Source organism: Oncorhynchus tshawytscha, linkage group LG05 (genome assembly GCF_018296145.1).
Source record: "Oncorhynchus tshawytscha isolate Ot180627B linkage group LG05, Otsh_v2.0, whole genome shotgun sequence".
In the NCBI taxonomy this organism is placed as follows: Eukaryota; Metazoa; Chordata; class Actinopteri; order Salmoniformes; family Salmonidae; genus Oncorhynchus; species Oncorhynchus tshawytscha.
The window spans coordinates 75,009,344-75,028,479 of NC_056433.1; the positions used below are offsets into that span (position 1 = coordinate 75,009,344).

At 41.4% G+C, this 19,136-nt stretch overlaps 1 protein-coding gene across 1 annotated transcript; it reads left to right on the forward strand.

The window, feature by feature from the left end:
• Window positions 1-1,571: 1,571 nt before the first annotated feature.
• LOC112233945 (calcium-activated chloride channel regulator 1-like) lies at window positions 1,572-18,740 on the forward strand. Its single transcript, XM_024401861.2, has 15 exons — window positions 1,572-1,793; window positions 7,011-7,198; window positions 7,445-7,582; window positions 8,430-8,580; window positions 8,679-8,784; window positions 13,772-13,931; window positions 14,074-14,298; window positions 14,469-14,693; window positions 14,911-15,082; window positions 15,190-15,296; window positions 15,387-15,602; window positions 15,799-16,069; window positions 16,174-16,338; window positions 16,748-16,981; window positions 17,229-18,740. The coding sequence occupies exons 2-15, from the start codon at window positions 7,049-7,051 to the stop codon at window positions 17,633-17,635; spliced, it is 2,727 nt and encodes a 908-aa protein (XP_024257629.1). The 5' UTR covers window positions 1,572-1,793; window positions 7,011-7,048; the 3' UTR covers window positions 17,636-18,740.
• Window positions 18,741-19,136: the final 396 nt, after the last annotated feature.

The window sequence follows — 19,136 nt, forward strand, 5'->3', positions numbered from 1 at the left end:
ATGCGTGTGCAAGTAGGAAAAACATGTTGACTGACCCAGAAAACGCTTATGTCCTCCTCTCGTTCATCACTCTATTATACAGTTTTCATTGTCCTAGGCTACCTGGCTAAAATGCTCGCTCGCTAGCATAACTTCCTTTCATGGTCAAAGATACGCCAGTCTAGAAGAAAAAGAAACGCACACCTATTTAGGCGAGGTGCTGGCTAGTGGAGTAGAAAGCTTGAAAATAAAGGAGAGACGCACACTCTAGGCGCTCAGATGCAAAAATGTAACATCCAACGTTTCGACAGCCAAGCTGTCTTCATCAGGGTATAATCACAAACACTGCGGGATGACTCGTTTATATAGTGTCAAAAGACACACAGGTGTCTGTAATCATGGCCAAGTGTGGCCTAATATCATTGGTTAATTCTCAAATATAAAAATGGCATACAAAGAACAGCATACAAAAAAACGAATGGATAGCATACGATCATAGATTCATTTTAGACTACACAAGCTTACAAACAATTACAATGGCAAAGTCACAATAACCACAAGAATGGCGTCAGATCAAAGTCTACGTTGAGACCGAAGGGACCAAGGGTCTTTAAGTTAAAGATAAAGGTATTCTCAGGGAGAAGATCAAGAGATTCAATGATAGAGATCATACTGCTGGTGTCCTTTACATACAAAGGAGGGGAGCTGTTCTGCGAGTGGTCTAATAAAAAAGTCAACAAAAGTAGATAGAGGAGCCATTACTGCAGCAATGCCCACTACAATAGGGCACCCTGGAGGTTTTGTAATATTCTTGTGTAATTTCGGCAAAGTATAGAAAGTGGCAATGTTAGGGTGTTGAATAGCCAAAAAGTCATGTTCTTTCTTGGTGATCTGACCAGAAATTAAATACCCATCTAGGAGAGTAAAGACAGTGTTCTGCAATTGGGAAGTGGGGTCACTTCTGAGTTTGTTGTTAAAGGTGTTGTCAAGCAGTTGTCTATGACACTCATTTACATAAACTGTCCTATCCATGAGTCCAACCGACCCACCCTTATCAGCAGGACGAATAAGGACTGACGTACCGGACTGAACAACCGACCCACCCTTATCAGCAGGACGAATAAGGACTGACGTATCGGACTGAACAACCAACCCACCCTTATCAGCAGGACGAATAAGGACTGACGTATCGGACTGAACAACCAACCCACCCTTATCAGCAGGACGAATAAGGACTGACGTACCGGACTGAACAACCGACCCACCCTTATCAGCAGGACGAATAAGGACTGACGTACCAGACTGAACAACCGACCCACCCTTATCAGCAGGACGAATAAGGACTGACGTATCGGACTGAACAACCAACCCACCCTTATCAGCAGGATGAATAAGGACTGACGTACCGGACTGAACAACCAACCCACCCTTATCAGCAGGACGAATAAGGACTGACGTACCGGACTGAACAACCGACCCACCCTTATCAGCAGGACGAATAAGGACTGACGTACCGGACTGAACAACCGACCCACCCTTATCAGCAGGACGAATAAGGACTGACGTATCGGACTGAACAACCGACCCACCCTTATCAGCAGGACGAATAAGGACTGACGTATCGGATTGTAAATCAAGCAAAGCTTGTTTTTCATCCTTGGGTAAATTATGGAAAGATTTGGAGTCCTGTTTGTTCTTAAGGAGATGAGCAACATCTTTTTCAACGAGTCTGCAATATGTCTCGATCAAGTGATTGTGATTGGCTGGAAGCATAAAATAACTCTTACTTCTAAAAGGAGTCGGAGTATGTGCAGGTGAGTAACCTACTGGTTCAGCAGAAATATAACGATTAGGGGAGCTAAAGTATTCCCTTAAACGGATGTTACTAAAAAACTTAAACATGTCTACCTTTAAATCAAAATCGTTGCACTGGGTTGTAGGCACAAAATAACCCTTTATTAAGCAAAGAGACATGGGCATGGCTCTATATCTTGCCTGATAAATTAAAGTCACCCAGTCCCGTGGGTTCTAGGACCGTGTGAACGGTCTCCTCTGCCTCTGATAGTCGTTTCTTCTTACCCCGTCGGGTGCGGCATCTCGTCGATGTGCGTGGCTGCGGCCACCTCCACCCTTCCGTCCGCCCAGTCTCTGGTTGAATAAAAAACTACCGCTGGAAGCCGATGAGGCGCTGGTTGTAGAGCGTGGGTCAGACAGGGGTGGATAGAAGTAAGCGGCATCCCTCCTGTGTCTGTCATGGAGAGGAGGAGCAGGACCTCTTGTCAGGGTTTCTCCAGAAGTATACTTTGTTCTCAGCCTTGTCTTTTATGTCTTGGTTGAATTTCTTGATTTTAAGTTCCTTTATTTCTGTAGACACCTTGTCCTGGAGCGCTTGGTTAGTTTTCATCAGTTCATTGAATATGCCATCATCATTAACAGCTATTTGTAGAGCTGTGCGTTTGTCTTTAATCGTGTTTACCATTTCAATAAAATCATTTTTCAACTGGTCAACAATTAATGTCATTAAATCAATAGAGCATTTGTTCAGGATGGCACACCAGCGCTCACAGAAATCACCTGTATGCTGTCCCAATGATATTCAACACCAGTTGAATATGGCCGGTGTCAGTAAACATCGGCAAAAAAAGCGTTATTAAATTGTTGCCAAGCAGCACAGTTACAGTCACCAATTCTCTAGATAACATGAAAACATCCTAACCAGCTCTGCTAGGGGGAGTAAAATGGTCAGAGTGAGGTGTTCTCTCATTTGTGTCTGGAAGTAGCTTGCAAGCTATCCAACGTTAGTTTGGCCAGAGCGTCCAGTGTGTGCTCTGAACGCACTGAAAGCAAAACGCTCTGAATATAGGAATGGACAATCTGACAATGCTCTGATTTCTTGAGCGCACTCTGAGCGCACTCTGGCACTCCAGATTGAATTTACGAACACACCCTTACCTGGACTAAGAAAAATACGCATTATGACACTGTAAATAAGCATTATGACCATCATAAACATATAAGCCAAATAGGCCTATGACGTACATGGCGTTATCAGTCAAACAGAGGGTGTCTTGTTCTTTTCCTGAAAATCTGATCCTGCATTCATCCCAGTCATCAGCAACAATCTCAGTCTCATCTAGAATGACATAATGATCATTACGGTGAAAGGGAAATTCCTTGCTGATGGACCATGTCAGAATAATAAAAGATAAGTACATTTACTGGAACAATATAACATGTAACAATGTAACAATGTTTGACGAGTGAACTTCCTGGTAGAGCTGAAAGTTGTGGGTACCATTACACAGAAAACAGCAGGTTTTAAAGGGGCAGCCCAAGATTGGTACATACATTTTTTTTACTTTTCAATTAATGACCTATATCCATTAATTCTTGAATAATATAACTTATCAGTTATGAGCTTAGTTCAACTTCATTGTTTGTTAAAAATGTAAAACACTTGAGCTTCAAAACATGGTTATTCAGAACTTTGTCTATTCATTTGAGATTTGATTAAATTTCTCTAGTCCCATCGCTCAGCTGTTTACCAAAACAAGCAGCTGGTTGACCGCTTGTTGTTTTTCGAATCCCAGATGTTCCCTTTAAAACTGCCTCATCAACTTGATGTGATATGCAGCATCCCTACTTCTGTGCTCAGAGAGAGACACATTTTCATTGTTCCATCATGATTCTATGATTATAAACAGAGGTCAGATACCAATACAGAGCAGTGTTGGGAATGCATAACAGAATGCAATTTCATACTTCTTTGTGACTTACAAGAATCATGGTTTTATATGGACTACTGTCACTATCACTATGACTGTCTCAGGTTTCCCAGAGAAATATAGTATATTCTATGATTATAAAGAAACTTGGATTCTGTAATGATGGGGTGGTGGGTCGGAAGCAGGTGCAGGTGAAACGTTTTAATCAAACAACAAAACTAAGAACACGATACCAACAGGCTGATACACAAGAACAGTACCAACTGGTGAGAGAAGATGGGAGAGTGACATATAAAGGGGAGGAAATCATGAAGGTAACGGAGTTCAGGTGTGAATCATAATGATTACCAGGTGTGCGTAATGATGAGTGCCAGGTGTGCGCCGTTCACAGGGTACGGGGTGGGGTTGCAAAATTGAGTGATTAGCCTTCCTTCTTCAATATCTCTTTTACCCTCTACAAATCTTCCACTTTACCACCACCGAAGCACCCCCAGACAATCCCTTTGCCTCCACCATGCTTGACAGATGGCGTCAAGCACTCCTCTAGCATCTTTTCATTTTTTTCTGCGTCTCACGAATGTTCTTCTTTGTGATCCGAACACCTCAAACTTAGATTTGTCTGTCCATGACACTTTTTCCCAATCTTCCTCTGTCCAGTGTCTGTGTTATTTTGCCCATCTTAATCTTTTATTTTTATTGGCCAGTCTAGGATATGGCTTTTTCTTTGCAACTTGGCCTAGAAGGCCAGGATCCCGGAGTTGCCTCTTCACTGTTGATGTTGAGACTGGTGTTTTGCGGGTACTATTTAATGAAGCTGCCAGTTGAGGACTTGTGAGGAGTCTGTTTCTCAAACTAGACACTCTAATGTCTTCTTGCTCAGTTGTGCACCGGGGCCTCCCACTCCTCTTTCTATTTTGCTTAGAGCCAGTTTGCGCTGTTCTGTGAAGGGAGTAGTACACAGCTTTGTACGAGATCTTCAGTTTATTGGCAATTTCTCGCATAAAATAGCCTTCATTTCTCAGAACAAAAATAGACTGACGAGTTTCAGGAGAAAGGTCTTTGTTTCTGGCCATTTTAAGCCTGTAATCGAACCCATAAAGGCTGATGCTGCAGATACTGAACTAGTCTAAAGAAGGCCAATTTTATTGCTTCTTTAAACAGAACAACAGTTGTCAGCTGTGCTAACATAATTGCAAAAGGGTTTTCTAACGATCAATTAGCCTATTAAAATGCTAAACTTAGTTTAGCTAACACAACGTGCCATTGGAATACAGGAATGATGGTTGCTGATAATGGGCCACTGTATGCCTTTGTAGATATTCCATAAAATATCAGCTGTTTGCAGCTACAATAGTCATTACAACATTGACAATGTCTACACTGTATTTCTGATCAATTTGATGTTATTTTAATGGACAAAAAATTTGCTTTTCTTTCAAATACAAGGGCTTTTCTAAGTGACCCCAAACCTTTTAACGGTAGTGTGTATATATATATATATATATATATATATATATATATATATACACTGCTCAAAAAAATAAAGGGAAGACTAAAATAACACATCCTAGATCTGAATGAATGAAATATTCTTATTGAATACTTTTTTCTTTACATAGTTGAATGTGCTGACAACAAAATCACACAAAAATGATCAATGGAAATCAAATTTATCAACCCATGGAGGTCTGGATTTGGGGTCACACTCAAAATTAAAGTGGAAAACCACACTACAGGCTGATCCAACTTTGATGTAATGTCCTTAAAACAAGTCAAAATGAGGCTCAGTAGTGTGTGTGGCCTCCACGTGCCTGTATGACCTCCCTACAACGCCTGGGCATGCTCCTGATGAGGTGGCGGATGGTCTCCTGAGGGATCTCCTCCCAGACCTGGACTAAAGCATCCGCCAACTCCTGGACAGTCTGTGGTGCAACGTGGTGTTGGTGGATGGAGCGAGACATGATGTCCCAGATGTGCTCAATTGGATTCAGGTCTGGGGAACGGGTGGGCCAGTCCATAGCATCAATGCCTTCCTCTTGCAGGAACTGCTGACACACTCCAGCCACATGAGGTCTAGCATTGTCTTGCATTAGGAGGAACCCAGGGCCAACCGCACCAGCATATGGTCTCACAAGGGGTCTGAGGATCTCATCTCGGTACCTAATGGCAGTCAGGCTACCTCTGGCGAGCACATGGAGGGCTGTGCGGCCCCCCCAAAGAAATGCAACCCCACACCATGACTGACCCACCGCCAAACCGGTCATGCTGGAGGATGTTGCAGGCAGCAGAACGTTCTCCACAGCGTCTCCAGACTCTGTCACATCTGTCACGTGCTCAGTGTGAACCTGCTTTCATCTTTGAAGAGCACAGGGCGCCAGTGGCGAATTTGCCAATCTTGGTGTTCTCTGGCAAATGCCAAACGTCCTGCACGGTGTTGGGCTGTAAGCACAACCCCCAACTGTGGACGTCGGGCCTTCATACCACCATGGAGTCTGTTTCTGACCGTTTGAGCAGACACATGCACATTTGTGGTCTGCTCGAGGTCATTTTGCAGGGCTTTGGCAGTGCTCCTCCTGCTCCTCCTTGCACAAAGGCGGAGGTAGCGGTCCTGCTGCTGGGTTGTTGCCCTCCTACGGCCTCCTCCACGTCTCCTGATGTACTGGCCTGTCTCCTGGTAGCGCCTCCATGCTCTGGACACTACGCTGACAGACACAGCAAACCTTCTTGCCACAGCTCGCATTGATGTGCCATCCTGGATGAGCTGCACTTCCTGAGCCACTTGTGTGGGTTGTAGACTTGTCTCATGCTACCACTAGAGTGAAAGCACCGCCAGCATTCAAAAGTGACCAAAACATCAGCCAGGAAGCATAGGAACTGAGAAGTGGTCTGTTGTTACCACCTGCAGAACCACTCCTTTATTGGGGGTGTCTTGCTAATTGCCGATAATTTCCACCTGTTGTCTATTCCATTTGCACAACAGCATGTGAAATTTATTGTCAGTCAGTGTTGCTTCCTAAGTGGACAGATTGATTTCACAGTAGTGTGATTGACTTGGAGTTACATTGTGTTGTTTAAGTGTTCCCTTTATTTTTTGAGCAGTATATATATATATATATAATTATTTTTTCTTCCCTAACACTACCACCCTTCCCTGAAATACAGTTCTAGGTGAATCAACGCTTGTGGCTTCTCGAAAACACTGGGTGTAATAATGTCATCTGACTCAATGACATCTGATTTACATAATTATGGGGCAATTCTCTGTTTATTTCCACCCTCTGCTATCTCTGCTAATATAACTGGCAGATCACAGATCCTTCCCACACATCACTGAGTCCACCACCATGGCCTCTAAAGCAGCATCTGTGTTGCTGCTGGTTTACCTGTCAGGATCTACATTTGGGATCAAGCTGACTGGAAATGGATACACTGACATTCTGATTGCTATTAACCCTGAGGTGCCTGAGGACCCTGTGCTCATCACACAAATCGAGGTAATAAATTAATGACAAAAGCATTCTTTCCCCACTCAACAGGTAATATATATTTCAGGATAGTGTGAATGTTATTGAATGTAATGTTGAATGCAGGATATTGCTGTTTTTGATGTTGAAATTCAAATGCTGTATCTAACCATAGGACAGGCATGCTGTGATTGTTTTACTAATAATGACAGTACACAAAAACATTAAATTAGACACCACAGCTTTTGTTTAATTTTATTTAATTTGTTACTTCAGGAAATGTTTAAAGAAGCCTCCAGACATCTACTCAATGCAACAAAGAAACATTTATATTTCAAGGAAGTCGCAATATTAGTGCCACCTAATTGGAATAAAGGAAATTACTCCAAAGCAAAGACGGAGGTCTACGATAAGGTACTGAGAGAATCTAAAACATGCAAATGATGTTGAAGTCATCATTACCACCAATGATAGAGAACGATCCTGACTGACATTCTATTAGTTTTTGATTCCTCATCATTACAATTATTTAAATCATTAATTGATAGGAAGACACACCACACACTACAAAAGTATGTGGACAGCCCTTCAAATTAGTGGATTCAGCTCTTTCAGCCACACCCGTTGCTGACAGGTCTATAAAATCGAGCACACAGAAATGCAATCTCCATAGACAAACATTGGCAGTAGAATGGCCCTACCAAAGAGCTCAGTGACTTTCAGTGTGGCACCGTCATAGGATGCCATCTTTTCAATAAGTCGGTTCGTCCACATACTTTTGACCATGTAGTGTAGATTTCCAGTTATAATCTGGGTGGTTCGAGCCCTGAATGCTGATTGGCTGACAGCTGTGGTATATTAGACCCTATACCATGGGTATGACAAAACATGTATTTTTACTGCTCTAATTACGTTTGTAACTAGTATATAATAGCAATAAGGCACTTCGGGGGTTTGTGGTATATGGCCAATTTACCACGGCTAAAGGCTATGTCCAGGGAACTATAATAGTAACCTTAACTGTAATTGTTAAAATACAACAAGGAAGATATACATTAAGCTGTTATAGTTAAGGGGAAAATGTGACAAAATTGTACATCAATATATAACTCATAAGACCGGGTAGTCAGAATGTAAATAGGCATGGTATCATCTTTGCAAAATTCTAAAGTATAAGCTTTTTCCTAGTAATTACAAACACTTTGAAGTATTATGGTAAATCTAGTTATTTTGTTACTACTTTGCATTGTCTCTGTTATAGGCCAATATAATAATTGATGAGCCAAATAAATTACATGGAGATCAGCCTTACACTCTGCAGTATGGTGAATGTGGATCTGAGGGCCGGTACATTCATTTGACTCCTGACTTCATGCTGAATGATGATGTCTCTAAATACTATGGACCCAGAGGTTAGAGTCACCTGCCATAAACTCTATCTCCTGTTACTGTGTAAGACCCAATACAGAAATCCTATTTGTTGAATTTTCCTTCTAAAACTCACTTCCAGGTAAGGTTTTTGTCCATGAATGGGCACATCTAAGATGGGGAGTTTTTGATGAATATAATGAAGAAAAACCATTCTACCTGTCAGGTTCCATAATCGAGGCAACAAGGTAATCTTTATCATTTTTACATTTATTTTATTTTACCTTTGTTTAACCAGGTAGGCAAGTTGAGAACAAGTTCTCATTTACAACTGCGACCTGGCCAAGATAAAGCAAAGCAGTTCGACACATACAACGACACAGAGTTACACATTTTTATTTATTTTATTTTATTTCACCTTTATTTAACTAGGTAGGCTAGTTGAGAACAAGTTCTCATTTACAACTACGACCTGGCCAAGATAAAGCGTAGCAATTCGACACATACAACAACACAGAGTTACACATGGAATAAACAAAACATACAGTCAATAATACAGTAGAACAAAAGAAAACAGTCTATATACAGTGAGTGCAAATTAGGTAAGTTAAGGAAATAAATAGGCCATGGTGGCGAAGTAATTACAATATAGCAATTAAACACTGGAATGGTAGATATGCAGTAGGTGAATGTGCAAGTAGAGAAACTGGGGTGCAAAGGAGCAAAATAAATAAATAAATAAATAAATACCAGTATGGGGATGAGGTAGGTAGATAGATAGGCTGTTTACAGATGGGCTATGTACAGGTGCGGTGATCTGTAAGCTGCTCTGACAGCTGGTGCTTAAAGCTAGTGAGGGAGATGTGAGTCTCCAGCTTCAGAGATTTTTTCAATTTGTTCCAGTCATTGGCAGCAGAGAACTGGAAGGAAAGATGACCAAAGGAGGAATTGGCTTTGGGGGTGACCAGTGAGATATATCTGCTGGAGCGCGTGCTACGAGTGGGTGCTGCTATGGTGACCAGTGAGCTGAGATAAGGTGGGGCTTTACCTAGCAGAGACTTGGAGATAACCTGTAGCCAGTGGCCATTTGGCGACGAGTATGAAGCGAGGGCCAACCAACGAGAGCGTACAGGTCGCAATGGTGGGTAGTGTATGGGGCTTTGGTGACAAAACGGATGGCACTGTGATAGACTGCATCCAGTTTGTTGAGTAGAGTGTTGGAGGCTATTTTATAGATGACATCACCGAAGTCGAGGATCGGTAGGATGGTCAGTTTTACGAGGGTATGTTTGGCAGCATGAGTGAAGGGTGCTTTGTTGCAATATAGGAAGCCGATTCTAGATTTAATTTTGTATTGGAGATGCTTAATGTGAGTCTGGAAGGAGAGTTTACAGTCTAACCAGACACTCAGGTATTTGTAGTTGTCCACGTATTCTAAATCAGAGCCGTCCAGAGTAGTGATGCTGGACAGGCGGGCAGGTGCGGGCAGTGATCGATTGAATAGCATGCATTTAGTTTTATTTGCGTTTAAGAGCAGTTGGAGGCCATGGAAAGAGAGTTGTATGGCATTGAAGCTCGTCTGGAGGTTAGTTAACACAGTGTCCAAGGAGGGGCCAGAAGTATACAGAATGGTGGCGTCTGCGTAGAGGTGGATCAGAGAATCACCAGCAGCAAGGGCAACATCATTGATGTATACAGAAAAGAGAGTCGGCCCGAGAATTGAGCCCTGTGGCACAGCCATAGAGACAGTCAGAGGACCGGACAACAGTCCCTCCGATTTGACACACTGAACTCTATCAGAGAAGTAGTTGGTAAACCAGGCGAGCCAATCATTTGAGAAACCAAGGCTGTCGAGTCTGCCAAGAAGAATGTTGTGATTGACAGAGTCGAAAGCCTTGGCCAGGTCGATGAATACGGCTGCACAGTAATGTCTCTTATTGATGCCGGTTATGATATCGTTTAGGACCTTGAGCGTGGCTGGGGTGCACCCATGACCAGCTCTGAAACCAGATTGCATAGCGGAGAAGGTATGGTGGGATTCGAAATGGTCAGTAATCTGTTTGTTAACTTGGCTTTCGAAGACCTTAGAAAGACAGGGTAGGATAGATATTGGTCTGTAGCAGTTTGGGTCTAGAGTGTCACCCCCTTTGAAGAGGGGGATGACCGTGGCAGCTTTCCAATCTTTGGGAATCTCAGACGATACGAAAGAGAAGTTGAACAGGCTAGTAATAGGGTTTGCAACAATTTCGGCAGATATTTTTAGAAAGAGAGGGTCCAGATTGTCTGGCCCGGCTGATTTGTAGGGGTCCAGATTTTGCAGCTCTTTCAGAACATCAGCTATCTGGATTTGGGTAAAGGAGAAATGGTGGGGGCTTTGGCAGGTTGCTGTGGAGGGTGCTGGGCAGGTGACCGGGGTAGAGGTAGCCAAGTGGAAAGCATGGCCAGCCGTAGAGAAATGCTTATTGAAATTCTCAATTATAGTGGATTTATCGGTGGTGACAGTGTTTCCTAGCCTCAGAGCAGTGGGCAGCTGGGATGAGGTGCTCTTATTCTCCATGGACTTTACAGTGTCCCAGAACTTTTTTGAGTTTGTACTACAGGATGCAAATTTCTGTTTGAAAAAGCTTGCCTTAACTTTTCTAACTGCCTGTGTATATTTGTTCCTAACTTCCCTGAAAAGTTGCATATCACGGGGGCTATTCGATGCTAATGCAGAACACCACAGGATGTTTTTGTGCTAGTCAAGGGCAGACAGGTCTGGAGTGAACCAAGGACTATATCTATTCCTAGTTCTAAATTTTTTGAGAGGGGCATGCTTATTTAAGATGGTGAGGAAGGCACTTTTAAAGAATAGCCAGGCATCATCTACTGACGGGATGCGGTCAATGTCATTTCAGGATACCCCGGCCAGGTCGATTAGAAAGGCCTGCTCGCAGAAGTGTTTTAGGGAGCGTTTGACAGTGATGAGGGGTGGTCGTTTGGTCACAGACCCATTACGGATGCAGTCAATGAGGCAGTGATCGCTGAGATCTTGATTGAAAACAGCAGAGGTGTATTTGGAGGGCGAGTTAGTTAGGATGACATCTATGAGGGTGCCCGTGTTTACTGATTTGAGGTTGAACCTGGTAGGTTCATTGATCATTTGTGTGAGATTGAGGGCATCAAGCTTAGTTTGTAGGATGGCTGGGGTGTTAAGCATGTCCCAGTTTAGGTCACCTAGTAGCACGAGCTCAGAAGATAGATGGGGGGGAAATCAATTCACATATGGTATTGAGGGCACAGCTGGGGGCTGAGGGGGGTCTATAGCAAGCGGCAACAGTGAGAGACTTGTTTCTGGAAAGGTGAATTTTTAGAAGTAGAAGCTCAAATTGTTTGGGTACAGACTTAGATAGTAATACAGAACTCTGCAGACTATCTCTGCAGTAGATTGCAACACCGCCCCCTTTGGCAGTTCTATCTTGGCGGAAAACATTATAGTTAGGAATAGAAATGTCAAGTTATTTTTTTATTTTTTTACATGGAGTAAAACAAACATACAGTCAATAATACAGCACATAAACAAGTCTATATACAATGTGAGGAAATGAGGTGAGATAAGGGAGGTAACGGCAATAAAAAGGCCATGGTGGCGAAGTAAATACAATATAGCAATTAAAAACACTGGAATTGTAGATTTGCAGTAGGTGATTGTGCAAAGTAGAAATACTGGGGTGCAAGGGAGCAAAATAAATAAATACAGTAGGGGATGAGGTAATTGTTTGGGCTATTTATAGATGGGCTATGTACAGGTGTGATCTGTGAGCTACTCTGCTCTGATTTATACAATTCCATATTCATATTGTATCCATTAAAGGGGAATTCCAACATGGAGCATTTCTACATTCTGTAGTGAAAAAAACATTTAATTCCAAAGACTATGAGATACACTGTGATGCGGGGAGTAGTAAAATAACTGGTTTTACTTTTGATAGCATCATCAAATTGCACTTTTTTAGGACCTTATCTTTTTCAGCACAAACATAGAAATGCTCTATTTATATGTAGAAACGTGTATGGTGCTGGAGATAATGAATATGGGTTGAAAAGGGGTGGAATCCACCTTTAAGTGTCATAATTTGTCCCTAAAACAAGGAGTTTAAAAAGTTGCCTTTGAAAAAAACATTTAAATCAAACACATTTTCAATAGATTCCGTATTGTTTGCGGAACATGGCAAAGGTCCCAGTTAAACTGTACCTGCCCATTTTCATTGTCTGTTATGTCCAGTGAAAAGCATGAGCTGGCGCACACCAAAACAAGTTAGTAGATGTGCTGATCTAACAGCGAGTAAACTGTTGGCCTGAAGAAGGTGCAGTGATGCCGAAACATTGGTGTTTTACCCAGTAAATAAAAAATGTGGTAAAGAAATTAACTTTATGTCCTGAATACAAAGTGTTATGATTAGGGCAAATCATACACAACAAATCACCGAGTACCACTATTCATATTTTCAAGCATGGTGGTGGCTGCATCATGCTATGTGTTTGCTTGTCATCGGCAATGGAGTATTTGTTAGGATACAATGAAACGGAATAGAGCTAAGCACAGGCAAAATCCTACTAGAAAACCTGCTTCAGTCGGCTTTCCAACAGACACTGGGAGATAAATTCACCTTTCAGCAGGATAATAACCTAAAACAAAAGGTCAAATATACACTGGAGTTGCTTACCAAGACAACATTGAATGTTCCTGAGTGCCCAAGTTACAGTTTTGACTTAAATAGGTTTGAAATTCTATGGCCATACATGAAAATGACTGTCTAGCAATGATCAACAAGCAATTTGACAGAGCTTGAAGAATTAAAAAAATAATAATGTGCAAATATTGTACAATCCAGGTGTGCAAAGCTCTTCGAGACTCACATCTGTAATCCTTGTCAAAGGTGATTCTAACATGTATTGACTCAGGGGTGTGAATACTTATGTAAATGAGATATGTCTGTATGTCATTTTCAATAAATGTGCAAACATTTCTAAAAACGTGTTGACTTCATCAAATCAACGTAATCCAAGGCACATTGATTAGTCACTGTCTTGATTTTTATAGCCCATTGTCTATTTATGAACATTTAATTCAGTTTCCACTATGACATGCATCTACCAACAAATAAATAGTGATTTTTCCTAAATGATTGAGACTTGGAGTCAACCCTAACTGTACAATCAATTTATTGTTCATGTTCATTTCACATTTTTCAGATGTACCATAAACATTACAGGAAAGTACATCCACAAACGTGACCAAAGGGACTGCACCACTGACCCTGTTACTGGGTTATACACCGAAGACTGTGTATTCTACCCTGACAAGCAACAGACAACCTCTGCATCTATCATGTACAATCAAGGCCTTAGTGCTGTGAGTACAAGTCTACACAGCCTTTCAACTACCTTGATATCTACCCAATGTGTTATGTAGTTGTAATGCTCAACGTACCATTTTTAACTGCAATGAAGATATGTTTAAACTAATGACAGAAACGTTTGTGTTGTGTGCACAGGTAAAAGAGTTCTGTACAAAAGAAACTCACAACACTGAGGCTCCAAACATCCAGAACAGACTGTGTGGTAACATAGGTGTAGAGGAAGTTATCACTTCACTTTCTGTAGATGCCAGTGTGGCAGTTGTGCCAACACCACCAAGTATACTACCCACATTCACTGTGGTGCAGTGCCGGCAAAGGGTTGTCTGTCTTGTCCTTGATGTTTCAGGAAGCATGGCTGCAGTAAGTTTTTAAGGACTGATTTTTCAAATCAAACCATATTTTATAAAAACAATTCAAGATCTGACAACGGTAACACAAATTCCTGGTATTATTGGTGTTTGTGGCTGGGCACGTGTGTGTGTGTTTTGTCTAACTGTACTGATGGTTGCTAATATATTTTTCCTATAAAGGGTTCTAGAATGTTGAACCTGAAACAAGCGGCAACACTCTTTATACAGAAGATTGTTGAAGACCAAGCTTATATTGGCATTGTACAATTTACAGCTACGGCTACAATTCGTGAACCATTGACTTTAATTGATGGTGAAGCGTCGAGAGATAAGCTTGTAGGCAGACTGCCACTATCAGCTGGTGGAGGCACAGACATTTGTGCAGGTGTTAAGAAAGGTCTGGAGGTAAATACAATACCAATCTATATTTATTTGGCACCGTTCATATAATACATTGCAAATGGCTTTAAATGATCACTTAAAATAATACTGGTACATAGTGCTGCAACAATCTGGACAAAACCGTTTGACACATGAATACACATATATAGTACATTTAGAAAGAAACCCATTAAAATGACATTAATATATAATTTCAATAACTCAATGATGCTTCTATTAGGTACTTGGGGGAGATGGAGATGGTGCAATAGGAGATGCAATCATATTACTAACTGATGGGGAATCAAGTATCAACTGTCAAAAAAGGGTTAATGAAAGTGGTGCAACTGTGCACACAATAACTCTTGGGCCAAATGCAAACATAGATGTAAAAGAATTGTCAGACATATCAGGTAACACAGAGAGCAGTATCTTTCCTAAGTATGCATTCTAAATTATATCTGAAATTCCTTTTTACTTGTTAAAATGTTTTACCTAAATATCATCCTTCCTGCTGTAGGTGGTAAATATCACAATGCTGCTGATGGTGTGGATTCCAATGACCTTGTGGATATTTTTGCTTCACACACAACATCTGATGGAAATCTGACCAAGCAGACAATCCAGGTGTGATGAAGTTGCAGGGAATTATGAGAAACATAATATACTATAAGTGTTTACAGATATTTGAACATAATCTGTCTGTTTTTCCAACAGCTTGAGAGCACTGGATTGAATATGATTGGTTGGTTTAATGGATCTGTATCCATTGACAGGACAATTGGAAACAAGACAAGCTTTTTAGTTATCTATGAAAGAAGTCCACCTGACATCCTTGTTTTAAGCCCCTTTACACGGACCTATGACACATCACATTTCAAACATGATGCTCCTGCTAAGACTTTAACGCTCGATATTGAAGGAACTGCTGAGGTCTGTTTGGTTGTGTTTATTTTATGTGTTCAGCTAGATTCAAAAGTTATATTTATATTTATTATAGTTGTGTGTATTATTTTTCCAATTACTACAAGTTACTAATTTAGACATTTCAGTTGTTCAATGTGGACCATATAATGCATTACTACAATTTCACTAGATTGAATGGTGATGATATTATTTAAAATTGTAGACTGGAAAGTGGAAATACAGCCTGCTAAATAAAGAGTCAACTGCCCAATCTATGTCAATGACTGTGACAAGTCGTGCTGTCAGTGACGCTATACCACCGGTCATGGTCAAAACCCACATGAGCCAACAGTCCAGCAACGGCAGCAAACCCATGTTGGTGTATGCAGAGGTCAACCAGAAAGGTGTTCCAGTGATTCTGGCAGATGTGATGGCCACACTGAAGTCTGATTCTGGGGACGAATATCAGCTACAACTGCTGGATAATGGAGCAGGTGATGTAGAGCCACAATACATGGTGATTTAGAACCAAAATGGAGTAGGGTGTTACAAAAACAATTATTTATTTAAGTTTTAAGATGAAATCCTATTTTTTCAGGTGCTGATGCTTTCAGAAATGATGGCATCTATTCCAGTTACTTCACTGAACTAACAACAGGAAAATACAGCTTGAAAGTGAAAGTACATAACAATGATGGCATGGCCAGATTCTCCCTCAGGAGACACAGTGGAGCACTTTACATACCTGGATATGTGGTTAATGGTACAGTACATTCCATTTGAAACTATGTGTTCTTCATTCATGAACTGGCGGCAGGTCGCCTTGTGGTTGGAGTGTTGGGCCAGTAACTGAAAGGTTGCTAGATTGAATCCCTGAGCTGACAAGGTAAAACTCTGTCGTTCTGCTCCCGAACAAGGCAGTTAACCCACTGTTCCTAGGCTGTCTTTGTAAATAAGAATTTGTTCTTAACTGACTTGCCTAGTGAAATAAAGATCAAATAAAATACAAATTGTGATACCATATTATGTATATACCAAAACATATTTAATTTGATGGATCAGTACCCATACCTATTCTCAACAACTAGCCTTATAATGATCAAGGGTATGATTTGGTAGTTGGGATTGTAAGAATATGTATGCATTCATATGTTTGATGACTCTCTTCCCAGGACAAGTGGTGATGAATCCCCCAAAGCCCCCAGTCAGTGAGGATGACCTGCAGGCTGATGTGGGCAGCTTCACCAGGACAGTCATAGGAGAGAGCTTCTCAGTCCTTCTCCCACCTGGTGTCCCCCCTCCAAATTTCCCCCCTAACAAAATCACAGACCTGAATGCAGAGATAGAGGAGGACAAAGTGCTGCTCACCTGGACTGCACCTGGGGAAGACATGGACCAAGGCACAGGTACAAACATTTATAAATAATGAGCATCTCAACAACAAGTTGTGGATATATTTCCAGACTTTTTTGCTTAGATGTAATCCTAATATTCACAAAATATGAAAAAAAAGAACACTGCAACACTGACATGTACAGTATTTCACCAATCGTTAAATTTCGTATTACGGGTACAAAATGCTAACAATCAGATAATCACTGTGCTGTCTTGGTGTATATTTACATTTATTTACTTGCCATTTTTATTTTTCAGCAACGGCCTATGAGATTCGTTTTAGTGAAGATTCGGGCCTACTCAGATCCAACTTCAGTACCGCTCATCTTGTCACATACGACCTCTCACCAAAGAAGGCAGGCTCCCCAGAAAAGCTCTCATTTACTCTCTTCTCAATCATCAAAAATGGCACCACTCTGTTCTTTGCAGCAAAAGCAGAAGACAAATCTTTCCTGAAATCTGAAACATCCAACATTATTCAAGTGACCAAGATTGTTCCCAAAGCTCCTGTTCCTTCTCCAACTGATGCGCCTGATACATCAGGCAGTGGTGTGAACATTACTGCTATAGTCATATCAGTCACCACAGTAACAATGGTGGCTTGTCTGATTGCTAGTGTGACAATGTGTTCAATTAAATCAAGGAGAGTTATTAATCATGCTTAAAACATGTCGATGAACAAATGTAGCTCCAGCTCATTGCACTGAATCATAGCAAAGCTTCCTGTGTTTTTGATTAACACTAAAAAAACATATGAAGTAGAGGGAATAAATGAGCTTATCTACCATTCTTTGTTTTTTAAATAGCTGAAAGGTTAGAATGAGATCATAGCTAACCAAATTAAATTGATCGTGCTATAATAGATTGATTAGACCGATTCTCTTAAGATCTCATTTGAAGCTTTGTGTTTGTGCATTAACCATCATGTGTTTACAATGAAGAACATGTTCTGTTAAGGTACAATATGTAAGATTTATCATAAAATTGATTGACATTAATGTGTATTATGTCATGACTGGCCTCCTCGGGTCAGGTTACCGGCCTCCTCGGGTCAGGTTACTGGCCTCCTCGGGTCAGGTGAAATGTGAAGTTAGTTGTCTAAATTGGATCTGAGATAGTTGTATAAATTGAATCCGGTCACCACTCTCCATCGAATCGTGTGTCTACACTGCTTTCATTCCTACACTGTGAGCCCTGAGCTACAGGGCTGGCTGTTCTCAAAATACCCCTTTCAGAACAAGGGCGAGGACACAGACCACTAAGACAAAGGACACTGACATGATGAGGACAACCAGAGAGTTACATACCCTGTAACCAGAGAAGTGCGTCATCAGAGAAGCCGAAACTGTCCACGCAGAGACCCCCATTGGAGACCTTTAACATGTAATTACATCATTATATTCTGACCCATGAGACCGGCAGTTCGGGGCAAGGTTAGGGTTAAAATAATCATAGCTGACAAATGCACCCAAGTGTATTTTTCTCTCGTGTACTCTCTCTCTTTCTCTCTCTTTTGAAATCCTCATTTTGTGTAACGTGTCATATTGTGTTGGCCCGCTAGGGACTGGTTCATCGTACTAAGTTCTAATCAATAGCCTAGACGGTAGGTTTGTGTATGTGTATCTAATATCATTTTAGCTTGTTAGTAAATAAATAATCAACTCATGGGTGGGACTCGGGTTTGTGCAGATTCACGGATTATGCAACGTTCAGAATGAGACTGTAAATCAAAATCAAATCAAATCAAATTTATTTATATAGCCCTTCGTACATCAGCTGATATCTCAAAGTGCTGTACAGAAACCCAGCCTAAAACCCCAAACAGCCATCAATGCAGGTGTAGAAGCACGGTGGCTAGGAAAAACTCCCTAGAAAGGCCAAAACCTAGGAAGAAACCTAGAGAGGAACCAGGCTATGTGGGGTGGCCAGTCCTCTTCTGGCTGTGCCGGGTGGAGATTATAACAGAACATGGCCAAGATGTTCAAATGTTCATAAATGACCAGCATGGTCGTATAATAATAAGGCAGAACAGTTGAAACTGGAGCAGCAGCACGGTCAGGTGGACTGGGGACAGCAAGGAGTCATCATGTCAGGTAGTCCTGGGGCATGGTCCTAGGGCTCAGGTCCTAGTTGAAACTGGAGCAGCAGCACGGTCAGGTGGACTGG